This window comes from Phascolarctos cinereus, unplaced genomic scaffold, assembly GCF_003287225.1.
Source record: "Phascolarctos cinereus isolate Bilbo 61053 unplaced genomic scaffold, phaCin_HiC Scaffold_5;HRSCAF=322, whole genome shotgun sequence".
In the NCBI taxonomy this organism is placed as follows: domain Eukaryota; kingdom Metazoa; phylum Chordata; class Mammalia; order Diprotodontia; family Phascolarctidae; genus Phascolarctos; species Phascolarctos cinereus.
The window spans coordinates 356093430-356113648 of record NW_027555958.1 but is presented as its reverse complement, the minus strand read 5'-3'; the positions used below and the strand labels follow the sequence as shown (position 1 = coordinate 356113648).

Below are 20219 nucleotides of genomic sequence, written 5' to 3'. Positions count from 1 at the left end.
TAAAGATATGATCTCTTGTTCAGCATTGCTTGTGAATGCCTGCTTGTTCCCTATGAATAGCTTCATCAAAGATGCCATCATTTCATGGATCGATGACTCTCATGAAGATTTTGTATAAATAGAAAAGTAAAGAAACAGGCTGATAGTTACTGATCACCTTTTTCAATATTAATTTTGGCCTGAGATGTTTACATACCTTTAATATCTTCCTCTCCTTTGGAAAACTTTTTTTTTTCTTTTCAGGCAATTGGGGTTAAGTGACTTGCCCAGGGTCACACAGCTAGTTAAGTGTCAAGTATTTGGTCTGAGACCGAATTTGAACTCAGGTCCTCCTGACTGCAAGGCCAGCGCTCTACCCACTGCGCCACCTAGCCGCCCTTCCTTTGGATAACATATATTGTTCCCTCAACACTGTCACAATTGCTTGCTTTCAGTATGAATCACTTCATATACACTTGGCTCAATCAACCGGTTTTTCCTACCTTTGTTCTCTTGAGTGCTATTTCTACCTCCTCTGGAGGTATACTTGGAACTCTGATGTTACAGTTCAAGTGTGGTGCAGTCCACTAGCTACAAGAAATATTATTTCAGGGGATGTTTGGTCATCACGTGGTGAGATACTAATAATAAATATTTGCAAAAAAAATCACCATGAACATAATTGCAGTTTATGTTGCATTTATTAAGTGGCTACCATGTGCCAGGCACTGTGTCAAATGCTGGTTCCACTGTCTTTGACAGAGAAAACAACTTGTAACAATTTTTGCAAAGATTTTCCATGTGTCTTCTGCTTCCATTTTCATCCTTGAATGCCCTTGAGATGACTTTGCTTCGATAGATATTTTGACTAGCTTTCTTTAAACTCGTTTTACCCTCCACTGCTTCTCTCTGCTTTATGAGATAATGTGCCTCATAATCATCCATCATCCTACTTCATAAGATTTTACAAACAAGTTTATATTCTTGCTTGATGTCACCCCTGACAGTCATCTTTCTCTGAAACATTTTTGTTTATGAAGGAAACCTCCAGGTTCTTCTGGTCTCCTTGTTGGGGCAAGTTCATTTACATTCGTTAAGCTTCTGGATAAAATCCTCTGAGCTCATTTCTATTCCTTTGCTCAGTGAGCTTCAATGGCCCCCTAATACCTCCAGGATCAAATATAAATTTCTCTGTCTGGCATTTAAGGCTATTCATAACTGTTCCTTTCCTACCTTTCCAATCTCACACTTTAGTCCCCTCCATGCACTCTAGGATACAGGGACACTGCCTACTTCATGTTTTTTTACATGTGATGTTCCATTTCCCATCTTTGTACCCTGCCCTGCCTGGGCCCCATGTCTGGGGTGATTTGCTCCTTTGCCTTGCCTTTACCTCATAGTTTCCTAGTCTTCAATATCAAACTTAAATCCTTCCTTGTTCAGGAGGACTTCCCTGGTGCCCCTAAGTTGTTCATACCCTGCTAAGATTACCTTCCATATGCTGTTTTTTGGGGAAAGCAAAGTGATTTGCCCAGGGCCACACAGCTAGTAAATGTCTGAGGCTGGATTTGAACTCAGGTCCTCCCTTCTTCAGGGCTGGTGCTCTATCACTGCACCACCTCTCTGTTCCTCCATATACCATTAATATGTCTTATATATACCTAGTTATTTCCATATCTCCCTCATTAGAATGTAAGCTCCCTGAAGGGCAATTTAAAGGCTATTTTTGCATTTCTTTGTATCCTCAGGGCTGAACACAATGCCGGGCACACAGGAAATACCTAATAAATGCTTGTTGACTAACTATTGTCCACTTCCTATTTTTGATCTTAAATTATTTGTTTAAACGGTTCAGGGTTAAGTTGTTTAAATTGTATTCTACATCTTTTTTCTATGATTCTCGTTTTGATGTTCTGAATCGCACACAGAGAGCTGACTCAGAGATAACTCCCACATCAATAAGAAATCTTTTCCTGTATGTTAAAATAAAAATCAATATTATTCTTTGGAGTGTGATCTAGTGTTTTTTATGTCTAGCACCAAGCAATTTTTTTAAAGAAGGTATTCATGATATATAGGTGTGAAATTTCTGTGTAATCTACAAGTCCTTGGTCTGTTTCACCCCTTCTTTATGAATCAGTCTTTTCCATATACTTCTCCCCATCCTCCCTATGTTTTCATCTTTGTGTTGAAGTCATCAAGCATCTGTTGTTATTGTTTTTAATGTGGGACATCTTATCGAGTTCTACATAGAATCACTTCACCACTTCTTCAGTAACTGATGTTGCTGCCCGATTGCAGCATAAACTGCAATTGTTTCATGGTGATTTTTTTTTTGCAAATATGTATCACCAGATTGCAACATGTGATGACCAAATATGCCATGAAATAATAGTTCCTGTAGCTATTGGGTGTTTGATAAAGCAAACTTTTATCTTTGTCTCTCCAAGGAGCACCATCCCTCCATTTAACTATAACTTCCTTCTTTTTCCAAGTTTCACTTATAGCAAGGATATCAAAATTGTAATGATTCATTCAGCTCCTCTAGCAATATGTCTACTTGTTAGTCATGGGGTAAGGATTTCACATTTAGAATACCAAGAGTCAAATGAAAGTTTATCGATGGTCTAAAAACTGAGTAATTCTTAGTATCCTCTGTTCTCTTTCTCACCTCCCTACCATCATCATTGTAGAAGTAGGAATGGTTTACACAGGACTTAGAGTTATTTCATGTTTTTCCTTCCCTCATAGGTTGCCACGGGCAAAAAAAATTTCATCACCAGATGGCCAGTCTACTGGCAACATGCTCCTTTGTAGTTAGCTAGATTAATCCTCAGAAAACAGACTCAGTCTGTTGTTGGGGTCTTATCCAATGCCTTTCTAACATGGTAGAACCTGTCCAAGAACACCTCCAGAGCACAGCAAAGCATCAGTGTAGAACTCTGTGGACAAGTAGGCATACATGCATACATATGCACAATATATTTATTGTTATTGTTCAGTCATTCAGTCGTGTCCAACTCTTTGTGACCCTGTGGACCATGTCACATTAATAATATCTATGGGGTTTTCTTGGCAAAAATACTAGAGTGGTTCACCATTTTCTCTCTCCAGTAGATTAAGGCGAACAGAGGTTAAGTGACTTGCCCAGGGTTACACAGCTAGTCAGTGTCTGAGGCCACATTTGAACTCAGGTTTTCCTGACTCCAGGCTCAGTGCTCTATCCACTGAGCCACCTAGCTGCCTCCATAAATATTATATATCATGTTATATAACTATTATATCTATTAAATAATATATTACATAATACTATATTTTATAAATATCTATACATGCATATAAATCTACAGGAACACATATGACCCTGGCCTCCTGAAGTCTATGCTAGCTAAGGGCAGACTCTTGCATTTTCTATAAAGATGGAAAGGCTTTGGGCATTAACCAATAATAAAGCTGTACATTTATTGCCTGAGAATTAGCCCAGATTACTCATCACCAGATTGGTGGCATGGTGATAATAAATTTTTCTGCTAGAGCAACTACTCTACTGCAGAAGGGTTGCAATCTGTGTCTGTGGAGGGAGAGATGAAATCCGATAAAATCACAGATTCCTGAAGCATGGAAGCATACATTTTTCTATGTGCACATACATACATACACACATATACAAAATGTTGCTGTCTGAATAGCTGTAAACTTACATATGATAAATTCTTAATATATGAAGACTGATACATATAAACTGCAGAGTTAGGACTCTGTTGTTCCCCATAAATGGTATCTTGTGATTATTTTAAGAGAGATTGATTCGATCGGGACATAATTGCAGCATCAAGGGAACTCACAAATCCCACGACTGACTTTAGGTGCAGAATGGCTGAGTATCATATGCACCTGGAAGGGAGTTTACAACAGATGGCTCAGTAAACATCCCCCCCCTTTTTTTCTTTTTAAGCCAAACTATATGTTGACTATGGATTTGTGTCAGAGGAGCTCAGGATAATCAACTCCTCTCCAAAGCCAGTGCTCAGATTTTAAGGAATAGCTTTATTTGAGAAGGATCAGAATCAAAGTCATCATCTAAACTGGCCCCTGTGGTACTGAATAACATGGCTGGGCCATCAACTGGCAATGTTCATGGGGAAAGAGAGGAGAGAAAGTCAGAAATGGATATAATTAGTGCTCTGAGAAAACCCCCATCAAAGATTACAAAATTAACACGTGTAGATGGAATACCTTAGAGCAATGAGTATCCGGTGGGTGTCCTGGGAGGTATCAGCAGGCAGTAAATTACGCCATTAACAATGTATAATTGCCCCACCCCTCACCCTTCTCTCCCCAAGACAGTCATTTGCATTTTGGAACCACTGTATAAATCACACACATTTAGAGCTCAGCTTCCCTACAAATGAACATTAACACATTCAAAATAGCAGAAGAAACCTGAGTCTGTCTCTGTCACACACACACACACACACACACACACACACACACACACACACACACACTCTCTACTCTAACACAGCCATGTGGGAAAATGGCTATGAGAGTCTGTTTTCATTTTTGTAAATCTCAGCCTTTATGTACCTAAAAGGCTAGGATATGTTCTCTCTTGAAAGTCACCATCTCAAATATAAAAGAGAAGAAAACAGTTTTCAGCTCAAAGTGACTTCTATTTGAACTTCCAGGTAATAAAGAAAGAGCACCTCAGCACCCAGCCCCCTCCATCTAGAGGTGTAAATCAGAGTTTCAGGGTGAAATATTGCCCCAAGGATCAATCATGCTTCCCTTGTGGGCTGGGAGAAGTCACAGCCTGCCTGTTCTCACATTTTCCCTTTTATTTCCCAGTTCCTCACCAGAGCTGCCATTGGGGGTCCTTCCTGAAGTGTAGAGACAAGAATTACATAAAGATGTGAGAGGAAGCAGTAGTGTAAGTAGCTTTGACTTCCCAACTCATTTACTCACCCGTTGAAATATGGCTTCTGACCTTACCACTCAACCGTAACTACTGTCAGTCAGTCAACAAATACTTCTTAAATGCTCATTATGAGCCAGCCACTATAATAAACCCTGGAGATGAAAAAAAACTGCACTCCAGAATGACCAATGATCTCTAAATCCAATGTACTTTTACCAGTTATTATCTTCTTGACTTCTCTGCAGTGCTGACCATCCCCTCCTGATGGAAACCCCTCCCTAAGTTTTTCCACATTATTCTTCCCTAGTGTTACTATTTTTCTGGCTTCTCCTCAATTACCTTGCTGGATCAGCATCCATATCCTGCCCTGTAGCCTTGGGTATAACTCTAGGCTCTGCCTTACCTTTAGCCTCTCTGTCTCTCTGTCTCTCTCTCTCTCTTACTCTCTCTCTCTCTCTCTCTCTCTCTCTCTCTCTCTCTCTCTCTCTCTCTCTCTCTCTCTCTCTCTCTTTGTCTCCCTCTCTCTCTCTCTGTCTCCCTCTCTCTCTTTTTCTCTCTTTCCCCTGTTTCTCCCCTCTTCTGCCCCCCTCCCTTAATGGGCAGCTAGGAGTGGATAGAGAGTTGGCCCTGGAATCAGGAAGACTTGAGTTCAAATCCTGCCCCAGATACTAACAGTGTGACCTTGAGCAAGTCCCTTAGCCTCTCCCAGCCCGTTTCCTCATCAGTAAAAATAGGGATGACATAATAATAACACCTGTTTCTCAGGGTTGCTGTTGAAGTTCAAATGAGATAACATATTTAAAGTCCTTTGCAAACCCCAAAGGCCTATATAAATGCTAGTCACTATTACTACAATGCTACTACTGTTACTACTATTACAACTGCAACTACAACAACTACTACTACTGCTACCCCCCCACTAGTACTACTATGCAACTACTACCACCACCACCACTACTACTACTGCTGCTGCTGCTGCTGCTACTAGTACTACTACTGATCTAATTAGCTCTCATGGGTTTAGTTATCATTTCCATGTATGTGATATTCAAACCTATATAACCAACTGTCTCTTGGACACCTCCAACTGAACGCTTTGTAGGCATTTCAAACTGAATGTGAACAAAACAATGATAATCTTGCTTCCTAAACTCACTCTGTCTCTATATTTCTGTTGAGACTATCACCATTTTCCCAGGCACCCAGGTATGTAAGTTGCCCTAGACATTTTTCTCTCTCTTACCCTCCATATGCAATCAGTTGACAAGTCTTGCTGATTCTACCTCCATGATATTTCTAGCATTTATCCCCATCTCTCCCTTCACCTGGTCACTACCCTAGTCCCTCATCACTTTTCCCCTGGCCTATTTCAGCAGCATCTTAATTGGACTCCCCGTTTCCAGTCTTTTTCCTTCTCCAAAAAAACTTCCGTACTGTTATCAAAATAGTCTTCCCCAAGCACACGTCTGATTGTGCCATTCCCCTACTCAAGAATCTTAGTGGTTCCCTATTGCCTCTAGCAAAAAATTAAAACTCATTAACTTGGCAATTAATGTCCTTTACAATCTGACTCCAGGTTATCTTTCTACACTTATTTCGTATTATTCCCCATAACACATTCAATAATCTGACCAAAGTGGCCTACTTTCTGTTCTTTCTACTTCCTGATGCACAAGACAATCTGTAGGCCTAACATACATTCTCTCTTCCCCACCACTTCTTCCAATGCCTAACTTCCTTCAAGGCTCTGCTCAGGTCACAGGAGCTTTTCCTGATACCCGTCATTTTTGTGTTCCTTTGTTCCTTCCTTCCTCAAGTCATCATGCATACATTTAACAGTTTCTATTATGCTTTATTCCAGGGATTATTTTCCTTTTTGCATTTCTATCCCCAGGGCCAAGCATGTGACAAAGACTTAATAAATGCCTGTTGGATTGGATCAGATTTTGTTTATTCTGTTTTTATGGTGCTTGAACAAATATTTTTCACCAGCCTACAGCAGGTTATTCCTGTTGCATTCAAAGTCTTCTTGGATCTCAGACTTAAATAAATAGGAGAGGGTGATGAGAGAAAGTGTTCCTTGCTGCATAAAATATCCCTTTTCTGTGGACAAGGAGGTCTTAATCTTTAAGGCTGACAACATAGGACCTCTTCAAAAAATCGAATGTGCTTGAAAGTTAAAAGTTTCTGTCTAGAGCTTCTCTGAATTGTACATAAAATCATTTTCCCACCCCAAGCACACGCTCCCCAACAAGACACTCAAAAGCTTAGCCTTCCTATAAAAAGATGGTGTTGGGTAGAGAGAAGTGTACTTAGGTATTTGTTTAACCTAGTCATTTGTTCATCTACCCATTTATCTATCCATTCATTTATTTGTTCATTTATCCATTTGTGTATGTATGCATATAAAATTAAAGGAGACCAAAAATGGGGGAAAACCTGGGAAATAAGTAGAAAAGATGAATGTAATAAAAAACCAGGTTTAAAGGTCATTTTCCATGCCTTTAACTACAATAACACTCAGATACACAAATCAGTGGTTTATAAAGTTAATTTGAGTAATAACCCAACCTAAAATCTGGCTGTTCATTTTTTGTTTTGTTTTGTTTGGGTTTTTTTTGTTGTTTGTTTTTGGTGAGGCAATTGGGGTTAAGTGACTTGCCCAGGGTCACACAACTAGTAAGTATCAAGTGTCTGAGGCCACATTTGAACTCAGGTCCTCCGACTCCAAGGCCAAAGCTTTTACCCACTGCCCCCATCTAGCTGTCCCCTGTCTGTTTATTTTGTCAACAATTCTTGTTTATGTAAAATAAAGGATGTGACCCCTTTAAAATGCACATATGTGTATCTATATACAAATGTGTGCATATGCACACACATATCCACATATATGTGCACATATACACACAGGCATACATACACATACATGTACTGCATACACACATACACATACATACATACATACATACATAAGCTGCCAGAGAGAAAGGAATAGAAATTTGCAGTCTGAGATCCTTCTGTCCTTCTAATTCAGCTCAATTTCTTCGTTGGGTCATGGCTCTAAAAATCTTACTCAGAGAAATGGTACACTCTTAACTATGGGGAGTGCGAGGTAATAATATGGGACGCTGCCAAGCGTGATTTCCAAGCACAAAGTTAGCATTCGTCTCAACTTTAACATGCCGGTGCTTTTGGTGCAAATAAGACCTTTCTCCTGCTCTCATCATGAATCATGCATTAGATTCTTAGCCCAAGTCACATTTCAAAAAGTAAGATCAGAATTAATATGAACTCAAGGGCTTGTTTTCATGAATAGGGCCCCTGCATGTTAGGATTTACAAATTTAAGGACTGGGAAAGGATAAACATTCACTATGGAGTTTGTATGTAATTTGGATTTGATTATTTTCCAGCCCTTCATGCATTATAAAAGGTGATAACATTATTAGGAAAATGATAGCCTCTGTAAAATTGGTTTTGAATATATTCTCACACAACTGTAATAAGTATATACGCCCTAGTACTTTCTTAGAAACTCTCACATTTTCATTAAATATGCAACAGTTCATCATTACACTCACAGCCCAGTTACAAGCTTCCTAATTTTTAAATGATGTTCAATTTCTTAGAGTGAACAAGGCACCTAACAGGCTAAAGAGAAAGTTGTTTCACTTGCAAATTTTCAACCATGGACTAAGTTTTTTTCCAAATATTTTAAGATGAAAATTTGCTGTCATGCAGAACTGGAATGCAAAAAGCAGACAGTCACTGTTGGGAGTTGGGGGAAAGAGGCTTTTGTCATCATATCCAAGGTACAACTGGACCTTTCTGAAGTTAAAGACTTCATTTTCACTCTCTATATCTTGTACTCCTGTAGAAACTTGTAAATAGCAGTAAGGTCTACCTACGATCAATAAAATGAATTGTTTTGTGTACTAAACCTTGACAAATGGGCAGATTATCCCATGATCCATCGCTGCGACATGTTGACACCATGTTGTACAAGTCAGGATATCGAATCTTGAATCCTTCATGACAGCTGATTATCAACTTGTCCCCATGTTTGTATGTCTTATTACCAATATCAGCATCTTCAATGTAAGGAAGGCGGCAATCTGGACCTTTAAAAAACAAAAACAAAGCCAAAAAACAAACCAGGAAATTCAAAAGCAGCATGGATATCCATATTTGCAGGGTGAAAAACAGTTCTGGCAATGAATAACCGACTCTGCTTACTGGGACTCACAGTTTAGAGGCACTTAGAGGGATGCTACAGGAGAGATGATGGAATGAATATACCCAAGGAACTGGGCTTGTTGCCTGGAACATTTCACAAAGAACAAGTGGGTTTTTAGAATCTTTGGGAAAGAGATGAAGAAAGGCAGAAATTAAGGGTAACCTATCTGCTGTTTCTTTTTTTTTCCTGTAAATTTACTCTTTATGCTATACACACCACAAAATATAGTTTGATTAACTAACACCCATCACCACTTCGCTACCACCCCCAATCCACACTGCGTCTGCAGTGCAGTGCATGGGACTGATAAGGACATATGCTCCTAGGCTTTGCAGAACAGCAGGTGGATGAGGCCTGTGGTAGAGTTTGCCATTAGCATCTCATTCCAGTCCAGTCTCAGAAAGAAAGGTGGATTGCTCTCTTCAGCAACACACAGACTAAAATGGGAACAATACAGAGAAGATTAGCAGGGCTCCTGCACAAAGATGACGCATAAATTCAGGAAGCATTCCATATTTTTAGACAGGCTGCAGGAAAACAGGTACATTCATTCATTTTTGGTGGAGCTGTGAATCAGTCCAGCCATTCTGAAAAGCAATTTGTAACCGTACCCCTCTACCCCCACACACATCCCCCATTTACTAAAACCATGTAAACTCTTTGACCCAGTGATACTACTACTAGGAATATACCCCCAAAGAGATCAAAGAGAAGTATAAAGTTTTCCATATGTACAAAAATACTAATATAGACACTAAAAATATACCAAAATGTTACCAAATATGTTAAAAAAAACTATTACTGGTAGCTCTTTTTGTGGTAACAAAGAACTGAAAATGAAGGGAATACCTATCAATTGAGAAACAACTCAACAAATTTATTTGCTTAATCATTCATTCATTTTTAAAATAAAATGGAGAGAGACATAGGAGAGAAGCAAAAAAAGATGAATGTAAGGAACAGAGAGGTTTAAAGGCCTGGACATTTTAAATGTGTTTACTCCAATACTGCCCAGAGGATGGCAACAAATCAGTGGTTTATGAAGTTCATTTAAGTAATAACACAACCTGAAATCCAGCTGTTTAATTTTGTGGTGGATGTTGTGTGTGGTGTGTGTGTGTGTGTGTGTGTGTGTGTGTGTGTGTGTGTAATTAGATTATGAGTTCCTCCGGGGCAGGGGCTATCTTTTGCTCTCCTTTTATTCCCAACACTTAACAAAATGTCTGGTACTTAGCAGGGGCTTAATAAATACTTATTGATGCATGCCAGTCTTGGGGAGAGAAGAGAGGAGGGAGGGAGAAAAAAAACTGGGGACTGAAAATCTTGTAAAAGTGAATGTTGAAAACTATCTTTGCATGTAATCAGAAAAAAACAAAACACTATTCAGTGGGAATAAATAAATACTTACTGAATGATTGATTAGAATACTATTGTGCTATAAGAAATTATACAAGTGGATAGTTTCATAGAAACTTGGGAATACTTGTATGAACTGATGCAGAGTGAAATGAATGGAACCAGAAAAGCCATTTATAATATAGCAAAGACATTGTAAAAACAAATAACTTTAAAAGACTTAAGAATTATGGTCAATGCAATGACCAACCGCAGTTCCAAAAAACCAAAGCTAAAGCATGTGACCCACCTCCTGACAGAGAGGTGATGACTACATGATTAAGACATATTTTTGTGGAGATTGCCAATGCAGGAATTTGTCTTGCTTGGCTATGAAAATTGTTTTAAGGTTTTGTTTGTTTTTCCAAGGTGGAGGTGGGAGGGATGGAAGGGGAGACAGGCAAGAGAGAAAACAGATTTTTGTTCACTGAAAAAATTAAATCAGATTTTTTTTGAAGGGGGTAATGTCTTTCTTTTGAACTTTAGGAAGTTTTTTATTATTAATTTATTTTGATTTATCAACAATCACTTCCATAAACTTTTAAGTTTTAAATTTTCTCCCTCCCTTCCTCCCCAAGATGGTTCATAGTCTGATACAGGCTATACATATACATTCCTATTAAACAGAGTTTCACATTAAGTTGTAAGGAAGCATTAGAACCAATAGGAGGAACCATCAGAAAGAGGAAACAAAACAAAACAGAAGAAAAAAATAGCAAATAGTATACTTCTATCTGCATTCAACCTCCATAGTTCTTTCTTTGGATGCGGAGAGCATTTTCCATCATGAGACTTTTGGAGATGTCTTAGATCCTTGCATTGCTGAGAAGAGCTAAGTCTATCAAAGTTAGTCATTGCATAACGTGGCTGTTACTGTGTACAGTGTTCTCCTGGTTCTACTCACTTCACTCAGCATCAGTCCATACAAGTCTTGCCAGGTTTTTCTGAAGTCTGCCTGCTCATCATCTTTGATAGCACAATAGTATTCCATGACGTTCATATACCACAACTTGTTCAGCCATTCCCCAATTGATGGGTATTCCCTCAATTTCCAATTCATTGCCACCACAAAAAGAGCTGCTAGAAATGTTTTTGTACATGTGGGTCCTTTTCCCATTTGTATGATCTCTTTGGGATACAGATCTAGAAGTGCTATTGCTGAGTCAAAGGGTATGCACATTTTTATAGCCCTTTGGGCATAGTTCCAAATTGCTCTCCAAAATGGTTGGATCATTTCACAACTCCACCAACAATGCATTAGTGTTCCAATTTTCCCACATCTTCTCCAACATTTATCATTTTCCTGTTTTGTCATGTTGGCCAATCTGATAGGTGTGATGTGGTACCTCAGAACTGTTTCAATTTGCATTTCTCTAATCAATAGTGATTTAGAGCATTTTTCCATATGACTATAGATGGTTTTAATTTCTTCATCTGAGAACTGCCTGTTCATATTCTTTGACCATTTATCGATTGGAGAATGACTTGTATTCCTATAAATTTGACTTAATTCTCTATATATTTTAGAAATGAGGCCCTTATCAGAGATATTGGTTGTAAAAATTCTTTCCCAATTTTCTACTTTCCTTCTAATCTTGGTTGCATTGGCTTTGTTTGTGCAAAAACTTTTCAATTTAATGTAATCAAGATTATCCATTTTGCATTTTGTAATGTTCTCTATCTCCTGTTTGGTCATGAATTCTTCTGGTATGCAAGACACAGTAGTCAATGACTATAGTAATCTACTATTTGATAAATTCAAAGACCCCAGCTTCTGGAATAAGAACTCAATGTTAGACAAAAACTGCTGGGAAAACTGGAAAAGAGTATGGCAGAAACTAGGCATACACCATAATCTCACACCCTAAAATAAAGTCAAAATGGGTTCATGATTTAGCTATAAAGGCTGATACTATAAGCAAACTGGGAGAGCAAGGAATAATTTACCTGTCAGATTTACAGAGAACAGAAGAATTTATGACCAAACAGGAGACAGAGAACATTATGAAATGCAAAATTCAGATTTAAAAAAAAGAAACATATAGGTTCTGATAACAGAGTAGTGTACATTCATTATGTTATACTTCACAAAACATCTTCACATAAATTCTGTCAGGTGGGCTGGGCAAGAATTATTATCCCCTATTTAAAGATGAGTAAAATGAGGCTCAAAGCCTTGCCCATAGTTGACTAGTCTTACAACTTCAATTACAGTGCTCTGTCCATTACACCATGCTATCTTTTTTAATACCACAAATATTCTAGTGTAATGGAAAGAATGCTTCATTTAGAGTCAAGGGACCTGGATTCAAATATTGATTTTGCCATTTATTACTACTACAGACAAGCCCCTTGGACAAGATTCAAGGTCTTAGTTTTGTAAGCTTCAAAATGAGAAGACTGGCCTAGATGAAGTCTAAGTTCCCTTTCAGCTATAAATCTACAATTCTAAGTAGTATTGTTGTCTTCTAATCCTGGAATTAAGGGGTTTGGAGGGGAAAGGGTGGAAGAAGGCTACAATGCAGAAAAAAAGTTAATACATAAATGAAGTTCATGGGGAGAAGGGCGTATTCACAGCACTCCTTATAAAACAGGTAAGAAAAAAACACAAACAATTGCCTATATATTGTTCCTGTTGTTCATGCTTTGTTTTAGAAGGGGAACAATGACATCACGATATCAGGGTACAGTGTGTCCAGTTGTGGTTGATCCATCCAATGAGGATTTGGAAGGCTTTACCACAGGTCGGGCACAAATAGTCCCTTAGAACATTTGGGACAGAGAGACCTTGAGTGTCCCTTACCGCTTCTGACTACCGTGGGAGTTCTTAGAAACAATGCGGAACAGTCATTAGAGAGCTGACTTCTGAGTCAGAAAGACCTGGGTTCAAGTCCTCTCTCTGCCACATACTGGCTGTATGATCCTGGGCAAGTCACAATTCTCTAAAACATGAATTTGCAGAGAAAGTACAGAGCAGCTACATTGGCAGAGGAGGCTCCCCACTGGGCACTCCCTAGACTGATGAACTCACCAGTCTGGGCCAAAAAAAAGGAGAGAGAGATATCTTACCTATTCCACCCCAGAAGACATCTCATTCTCATTTTACAGATGAGGAAACTAAGGCTCAGGGAAACTGATAATCACAAATGACTGATGAACTTATGTTAAAAAAAAGAAATGGCTCTAATAATAGCCCTGCACCCCAAGTTCCTCTACAGCCTTCTGGGTCTTAAAATGGGTGAAGTGGGAACTACAGGGAAGGATCCAGCAGTAGAGGGACAGGAAGGAAGTCAGGCAAGCTCTGATGTCCCCCATAACAATAGTAAGAGAAAGAAGGCTTTAGGAGAAGAAGGCAGCAGTGACAAGAGCGAGCCCAGGGATTAGAGGGTCTTTAACCATGAAGGAAGTCTCTGGGGGCAAGCTGAGGGGCAGCAGCAGATGCCACATCTGTTTCTTTGTAGGCTGAGTGTTTGTGAAATGGACAATGTCTGGATCCTACTAGTAGTCCCTAACAGTAAATTTGAGAGAAATTCCTTCACCAACACCTCACAAGCGCAGAATGGCACTTTGTTCATAGCAGGCGCTCAGTAAATACCGTTGTTGAAAATGATCTTTTGAATTGGTGCCATGGACTACCTAGAGCATACCACCTCAACCTCAGCCTCAGCACCAGGCTCTTTTTAATGAGGCCTCAGTGTTTTTGCTACGAATAATACTTCTATACAGAGGCTGTGCTATCAGCCCTTCCCACTGCCTGTGAAACTAGTTCTCTATGGACATTCTAGGCTAGAAAGCTTTATTCTAATTTCAACTTCACCTCCAACTGATGTTTCAGTCTATGGAAAGAGGTTCCCAAATGGCCTACATTCAACCAAACTGTTCATCTATTAGGAGAGGTTGAATTTCCTAACATGTTCTGGAGTAAGCTGGATGGGCTGACTATATAACACACAGCTTAGATTCACCAGAGAAGTAACATCCTTCAGCATTACCCCATGATTTCCTATGCTGTCCTGCCCTTGTTGGGCTTGTCTGTAGGAAACAAGAACTATCTTTTCTTCCATTGCCAATATAAGAAATAGAAGGTTGAAAAACAGGAACTGGACACCTCAAGTCAACTCTCCAAGCATCCATCTGTAAAAGAGCAGTCATAAGTCCATTCATCCCAACTAAAATCCCATCTTCCATAGGAAGCCTTCCCTAAGTCCTCTTAATTCTATTGCCTTCACTCTGCCAGTTATTTCCTATTTCTCCTATACATAACTTGCTTGCTTTGTATATATCTGCTTGCATGTTGTCTCTGCCATTACATTTTAAGTTCCTTCTGGGCAGGAACTGTCTTTTACCTCTTTTTGTATCCCCAGCACTTTGGACAGTGCCTGGCACATAATAAGCATTTAACAAATGTTTCTTGATTGATTAGAAATACTCATTCACATGTATAAAATAGCAGTGAATCCATATTAATTCTGACCTACCTATTAGCCATTTCTGATTAGATCAGGAGAGAAATTGGACAATATCACAAATGGCCAACCATGGTTAATTTGTGGCAGAACGGATTGTACAATTTTTATTAAGCCATTCTGGAAACTGGCTATCTAGTATTAATAATGTCCAGATTTTGTTGTAATAACTCTACTGATAACAGATGACAATAATATAGTGTTTTGAAACTGGCAGAGTAGCTTTACCCACATTATTCCATTACAATAACCCTGAGAAGTAGATGCTACGAATATCGTCAGCTCTATCTTATAAGGGAGAAAATAAGTCTCAGAGAAGCTTACATGTGGCATGTCCATTCTCAGAGAGATGGTGTGTAAAAAGAAGGATTAGAACCCAGTTCTTCCTGACTCCAAATTCTGTCCTTTACCTGTTATGCCATGCCACATTCATAAAGGATTTCTCAATACAGTATTTTGTAGTTATGTAGTCCCAGGGTGTGATATTTAGACTTAAAAAGAGAACATCAATCTTACCTGAGAATTTAACTCAACAAACATTTATAAAGCACCTACTAAGAAGCAGCTAGATGGCAAAGTGAATTGAGCATTGCACTTGGAGCCGGGAAGACCTGAGTTCAAACACAGTCTCAGACATTTACTAGCTGTATGACCTTTGGCAAGTCATTGAACCTCTTTTGGCCTCAGTTTCCTCATCTGTAAAATGGGGATAATAACAGCACTTTCCTCACATGGCTGTTGTAAGGATCAAACGAGATAATAGTTGCAGGGTATTCTGCAAACCCTAAAAGTGTCACATAAATTCTAGCTATTATTATTACTGTTGTTGTTGTTGTTGTTTGTCCTTCATTCTCGAAGAGGACGTTGACATCAGGGGGTGATGCCATGACTTGCAAGTGAATTGGATTCAAGTGAGGCAAGGTTGTGCAAAGCTAAATGCAAGGCAAGGAGCATAGAAAAGCAAGCAAAATAAAAATGTACCTGCCCTTGAGGGGCTTATATTTTACTGGAAGAGATGCCGCATTCACATAGACAGATACATATAATATAATTTTGGGAGGAAGTAACCACAGCTAGGTGAATGAGGGAAGGCTCTACCCCTTGGGAAAGTAGCATCAGAGTAGATCAAGTATTACAGGTATAAATTAGGTATTACAGTATATGAGAGCTACTTAGTACACAGTGAGTTTCTGTGCACTTAATGTTTCCACTCAGACATATACTGACACTCTCTAGATATAACATAAAAAGAGTGCAAGGATATAATTAAGGGAATTTTGTATAAATGGATGTCCCATAGCAGGTTAGCCTGGTGTAGTAAGTGCTTATTACTAATCTTCTTTCCATGGCTAAAAATAATTTTGGGTGTTTTTACTATCTGAAAATAAACTTCTGCATTTTGAAATTCTGTAATTCCTAATAAAATTAAGACTTACTGTAGCATATGCACTTACTTACACGTTAAACATAAACTCATAATTTTTAAAAACAACAGCTCACTAGAAGGAGGCCAGTGGCCATCAAAATAATTTAACCAGCTTCAAACTTTAGGCATCTATAGAATCAGGTTAATATTCAAGGCCAGCCCAATGTTTATGTAAAGCAAATGTCTCCTCTGTGGTATCTGAGTGGTGCCAAAGCTCTGTCCTTGTCTGTAAACACCCACGTTACCTATGCACTGAATGAAAATGCCAATGTTCTTTGGATGGGAGTAAGACATTATACCATTGTTAGTCACTAGCAACTGGGCACAAATTCCTCTATTAAATCAGAAAGCACATGGTTAACAAGGACAGGTCACAATGAAAAATAGTATTCATTTAAATGATTTTTTTTGTGAATTGAATTAATTTTGCTTTAACATATGCTACCTATATCCAAAAATAGTTCTGGTCCCTTTAAACAGTCAAGTCAACATGTGAGGAGCGATCAGAATCAGTCGTGTGAGGCAGCAGTGTGAGGTTATAGAAAGCTCATCAGGCTGGGAGTCAAGACATGGGTTTGCTTTCCACTTCTGTCCGATTTTGTGACCTTTGGGCAGCCTCTTATATTTGGGCTTTGGTTTCCTCATGTGTAAAAATGAAGGTTTTGTACTAGATGGTATCTCTAAGGTCCTTTCCAGCTTTAAAATTGTACAAGCCTCAGTGACAATACAATAATCCTCTGGTATATGGCACAAAGGCAGCAAAAACCTCTGGGGAGAAACTTTCTCTAGTTCAGAAGAAAGTCTTGCTTCAGAGAAACAACCAGAAAGGAGAAAACTGCTCCACAGAGAAGCTTAAAAGGAGGCCTGGTTTCAGAGGAGAAAAACCAAAGGGGAAGAGACTTGCTTCGGGCTATGTGCTCAAAAGGAGATGAGCTGTTTCGAACCCCAAAGAAGCAGGAGAATGGGGCTCTCAAGATCTTATGGTTCTTCGCAGAGTAACAGAATGAGAGTCATGCAGGATTGTTACTGGGGCTTTGTTTAAAAATATCTGAGGCGAGGTGATGGGAACAGGAAAGTCAAGCCAGTCATTTCAGTGTGGCGCCATGGAAAGAATGCTTGCTTTTGCATCAGAGTGCCTGAATTCCCTTTATAATTCTGACCTGCCATGATTATAATGAGTAAGAATGAACATATTTCTTATGTTTAGGAGATTTTTTTGGGGGATGGGGGTAGGAGTAGTTTTTCTGTACTCTGCATCATAGTCTTATTTTATTTATTTGTGAGCAATGCAGTGAATTATCTTATTTTTTTGATTTGTTATTAATAATTTAAATATATAATTTATATATCATATATAATTTATATATCATATATAATTTATATATCATATATAATTACACACACACACATATGTATGTATGTATGTATTAAGAAACACTATTGTGGTATTTCTCCGGATCTTCTTGATCACCTGGTCCTAAAATCTGTTTTGCCTTAGCTACTCTGAAAATTTACTTAATGGCAGTCGAAGCAAGAGCATAACCCAAGAAGGAGCCAACAACCCCCTTTAAGCAATCACAGAAGGAATAGGAGGGAAACAAGCATTTTATTAAGCACCTTCCAAGGTCCAGGCACCATGCTAAGTCCTCCACAAATATTATTATCTCATTCAATCCTCACAACAACCTAAGGAGGTCAGTGCTGTTATATCCCCATTTCATAGTTGAAGAAACAGAGGCAGACTGAAGTTAAATCACTTGTCTAGGCCAGAGCTAATAAGTGGCTGAGGTTGGATTTTTTTTCTTTTAAAAAAATTATTTACTTTTCAATATCCTTTTATCTATCTTATGCAGAGAGCACACCTAATATACATAATGGGATGTTTTGAAAATCTGTTCTAGCAACAACTTTTGGATAGGTAATTTGATTACTAAAATTTTAATATAAAAAGGTTATAATGTTATTAGGAAATTAGATGTTTCTAAAGAAGCTTTAGAAAAATCTTGTATATTCATTTTACTTGTTTTGCATCCAAATACCTTCACCAGTAAGGCACTTATAATAGTTATGGATCTACTGTGGCTTGGAGTTCATCTCCTAAGTGTTTGGTCTAAGGCTGGATTTGAACTCAGGTCTTCCTGATTCCAAGCCCAGGACTCTATCCACTGCACCACCTGGTGTTTGAAGTGGATGGGACCTTGCTATTTAATTAATAAGAGAGGGAAGAGTTGCTTGATTTGTATTTTGCTTCCATTTTCCATACCAAGGAGACTGATATTCAGACTAGTAAGCAGAGGGCAAACAATGGCTGATAGAGAGTTGATCTCAATGATAAGGAAGGAGATATTTCAGAGAGGATTTTGCTCTGCTCTTGAGGAGTCTGGCATTTGAAAACTTTAGGTCAGGAAGCTTGACTTCCATTCCTGCTAGAATTTCTGGAATATATTCTTAAAGGGATAGTCATTAAACATCTAGGATGGGAAGAGGTGATTGCCGGGAGCCAGCACAGCTTCATCAGGGAGAAGTCTTGGCAGACCAATCTCATTTCCTTTTTGGACAAGTTACTAGAATGGTTGTTCAGGTGATGCCATAGAAATTATTTACCTAGATTCTGGCAGAGCATGTATGCATCAGGGTATCTCATGTTATTCTTTGCATAATCATCTTTTTTTCTATTGTACTATGTTATGTGGAAATGCTTGTTTTATTCCACAAATTAAAAATTAGATATAATTTTTTAAAAATGGAGACAGGGCTAGATAACAATGCCTCAGGCAGATTTTGAAATGACTGAATGGCTTTACCCAAAGAGCAGTCATTAATATGTCCCTTGGTGGAGGTCTCTGGTGGAGTGTTCCAGGGATCTGTACTTGGCCTTGTACAGTTTAACATTTTTTTTCAATCAATGATTTGAATAAAGGCGAATTTGCAGATTATCAACTAAAAAAAAAAGGGGTATAGCCTTGACAGGCTAGACCATTGTGCTGCACAAAATAAAATGAAATTTAATTGAGATACATGCAAAGTCTTGTGCTTGGATTCAAAACATCAACATCACAAGTATAATAGAAAGATCACTGGCACTGGAGTCAGAGGACCTGGGTTCAAATCCTGCCTCTGATGCTAACTTTCTGTGTGATCTTGAACAAGTCACATAAAATTTTGTTTCCTCATCTATAAAACTAGGGGATTGGAATAAACAGCTTCTAAAGCCCCATTTCACTCTCATACATAGCCCATAGGAATGCTGGTCTTAGAATAGTGGATAAAATGCTAGATTTGGAGCCAAGAAGACTTTTTGGAGGTCTTTTCCCCTCCTCTCTCCCCATGAGTAAGAAGTACTTGTCTGTTGTTCATTTGTTTTTCAGTCATGTCCAGCTCTGATGACCCCATTTGGGGTTTTCTTGGCAGAAGATACTGGAGTGGTTTGTCATTTCCTCCTCTAGCTCATTTTATAGATGAGGAAACTGAGGAAAACATGGTTAAGTGACTTGCCCAGGGTCACAAGGATAATAAATGTCTAAGGTCAGATTTGAACTCAGGAAGATGACTTCAGGCCCAGCACTCTATCCACTGTACCCCCTAGCTGCCTCATGCTTACTTAATTATTAATTACATTAGAATATTAGTAGAATACCAAAAACTCATGGCAAACAGAAGGCTGTCTGATTGGGTTAGAGTGAGCCCGGGTCCACAGCACCCAAGTAGACAAATCCCAAAATGGTATAATGGCATTCCATTAGGAAACACACCATTCTCTGGCAGACAAGAACAGAAATAGAAGACCATGATGTCATCT

General features: G+C 38.7%; 1 protein-coding gene and 1 non-coding gene across 5 annotated transcripts in view; one reads left to right on the top strand and one right to left on the bottom strand.

The window, feature by feature from the left end:
* Positions 1-20219, bottom strand: part of SUSD4 (sushi domain containing 4) — a 223742-nt gene that overhangs the window by 74133 nt on the left and 129390 nt on the right. For all 4 annotated transcript variants that reach the window (XM_020982193.2, XM_078156298.1, XM_020982197.2 and 1 more), the window contains one exon: positions 8838-9017. In XM_020982193.2, the coding sequence (XP_020837852.1) occupies positions 8838-9017 (180 nt within the window). The remainder of the gene's footprint in view (positions 1-8837; positions 9018-20219) is intronic.
* Positions 9547-9653, top strand: LOC144458016 (U6 spliceosomal RNA). The gene has a single exon (XR_013487579.1). It is a non-coding gene; the product is annotated as a U6 spliceosomal RNA (small nuclear RNA).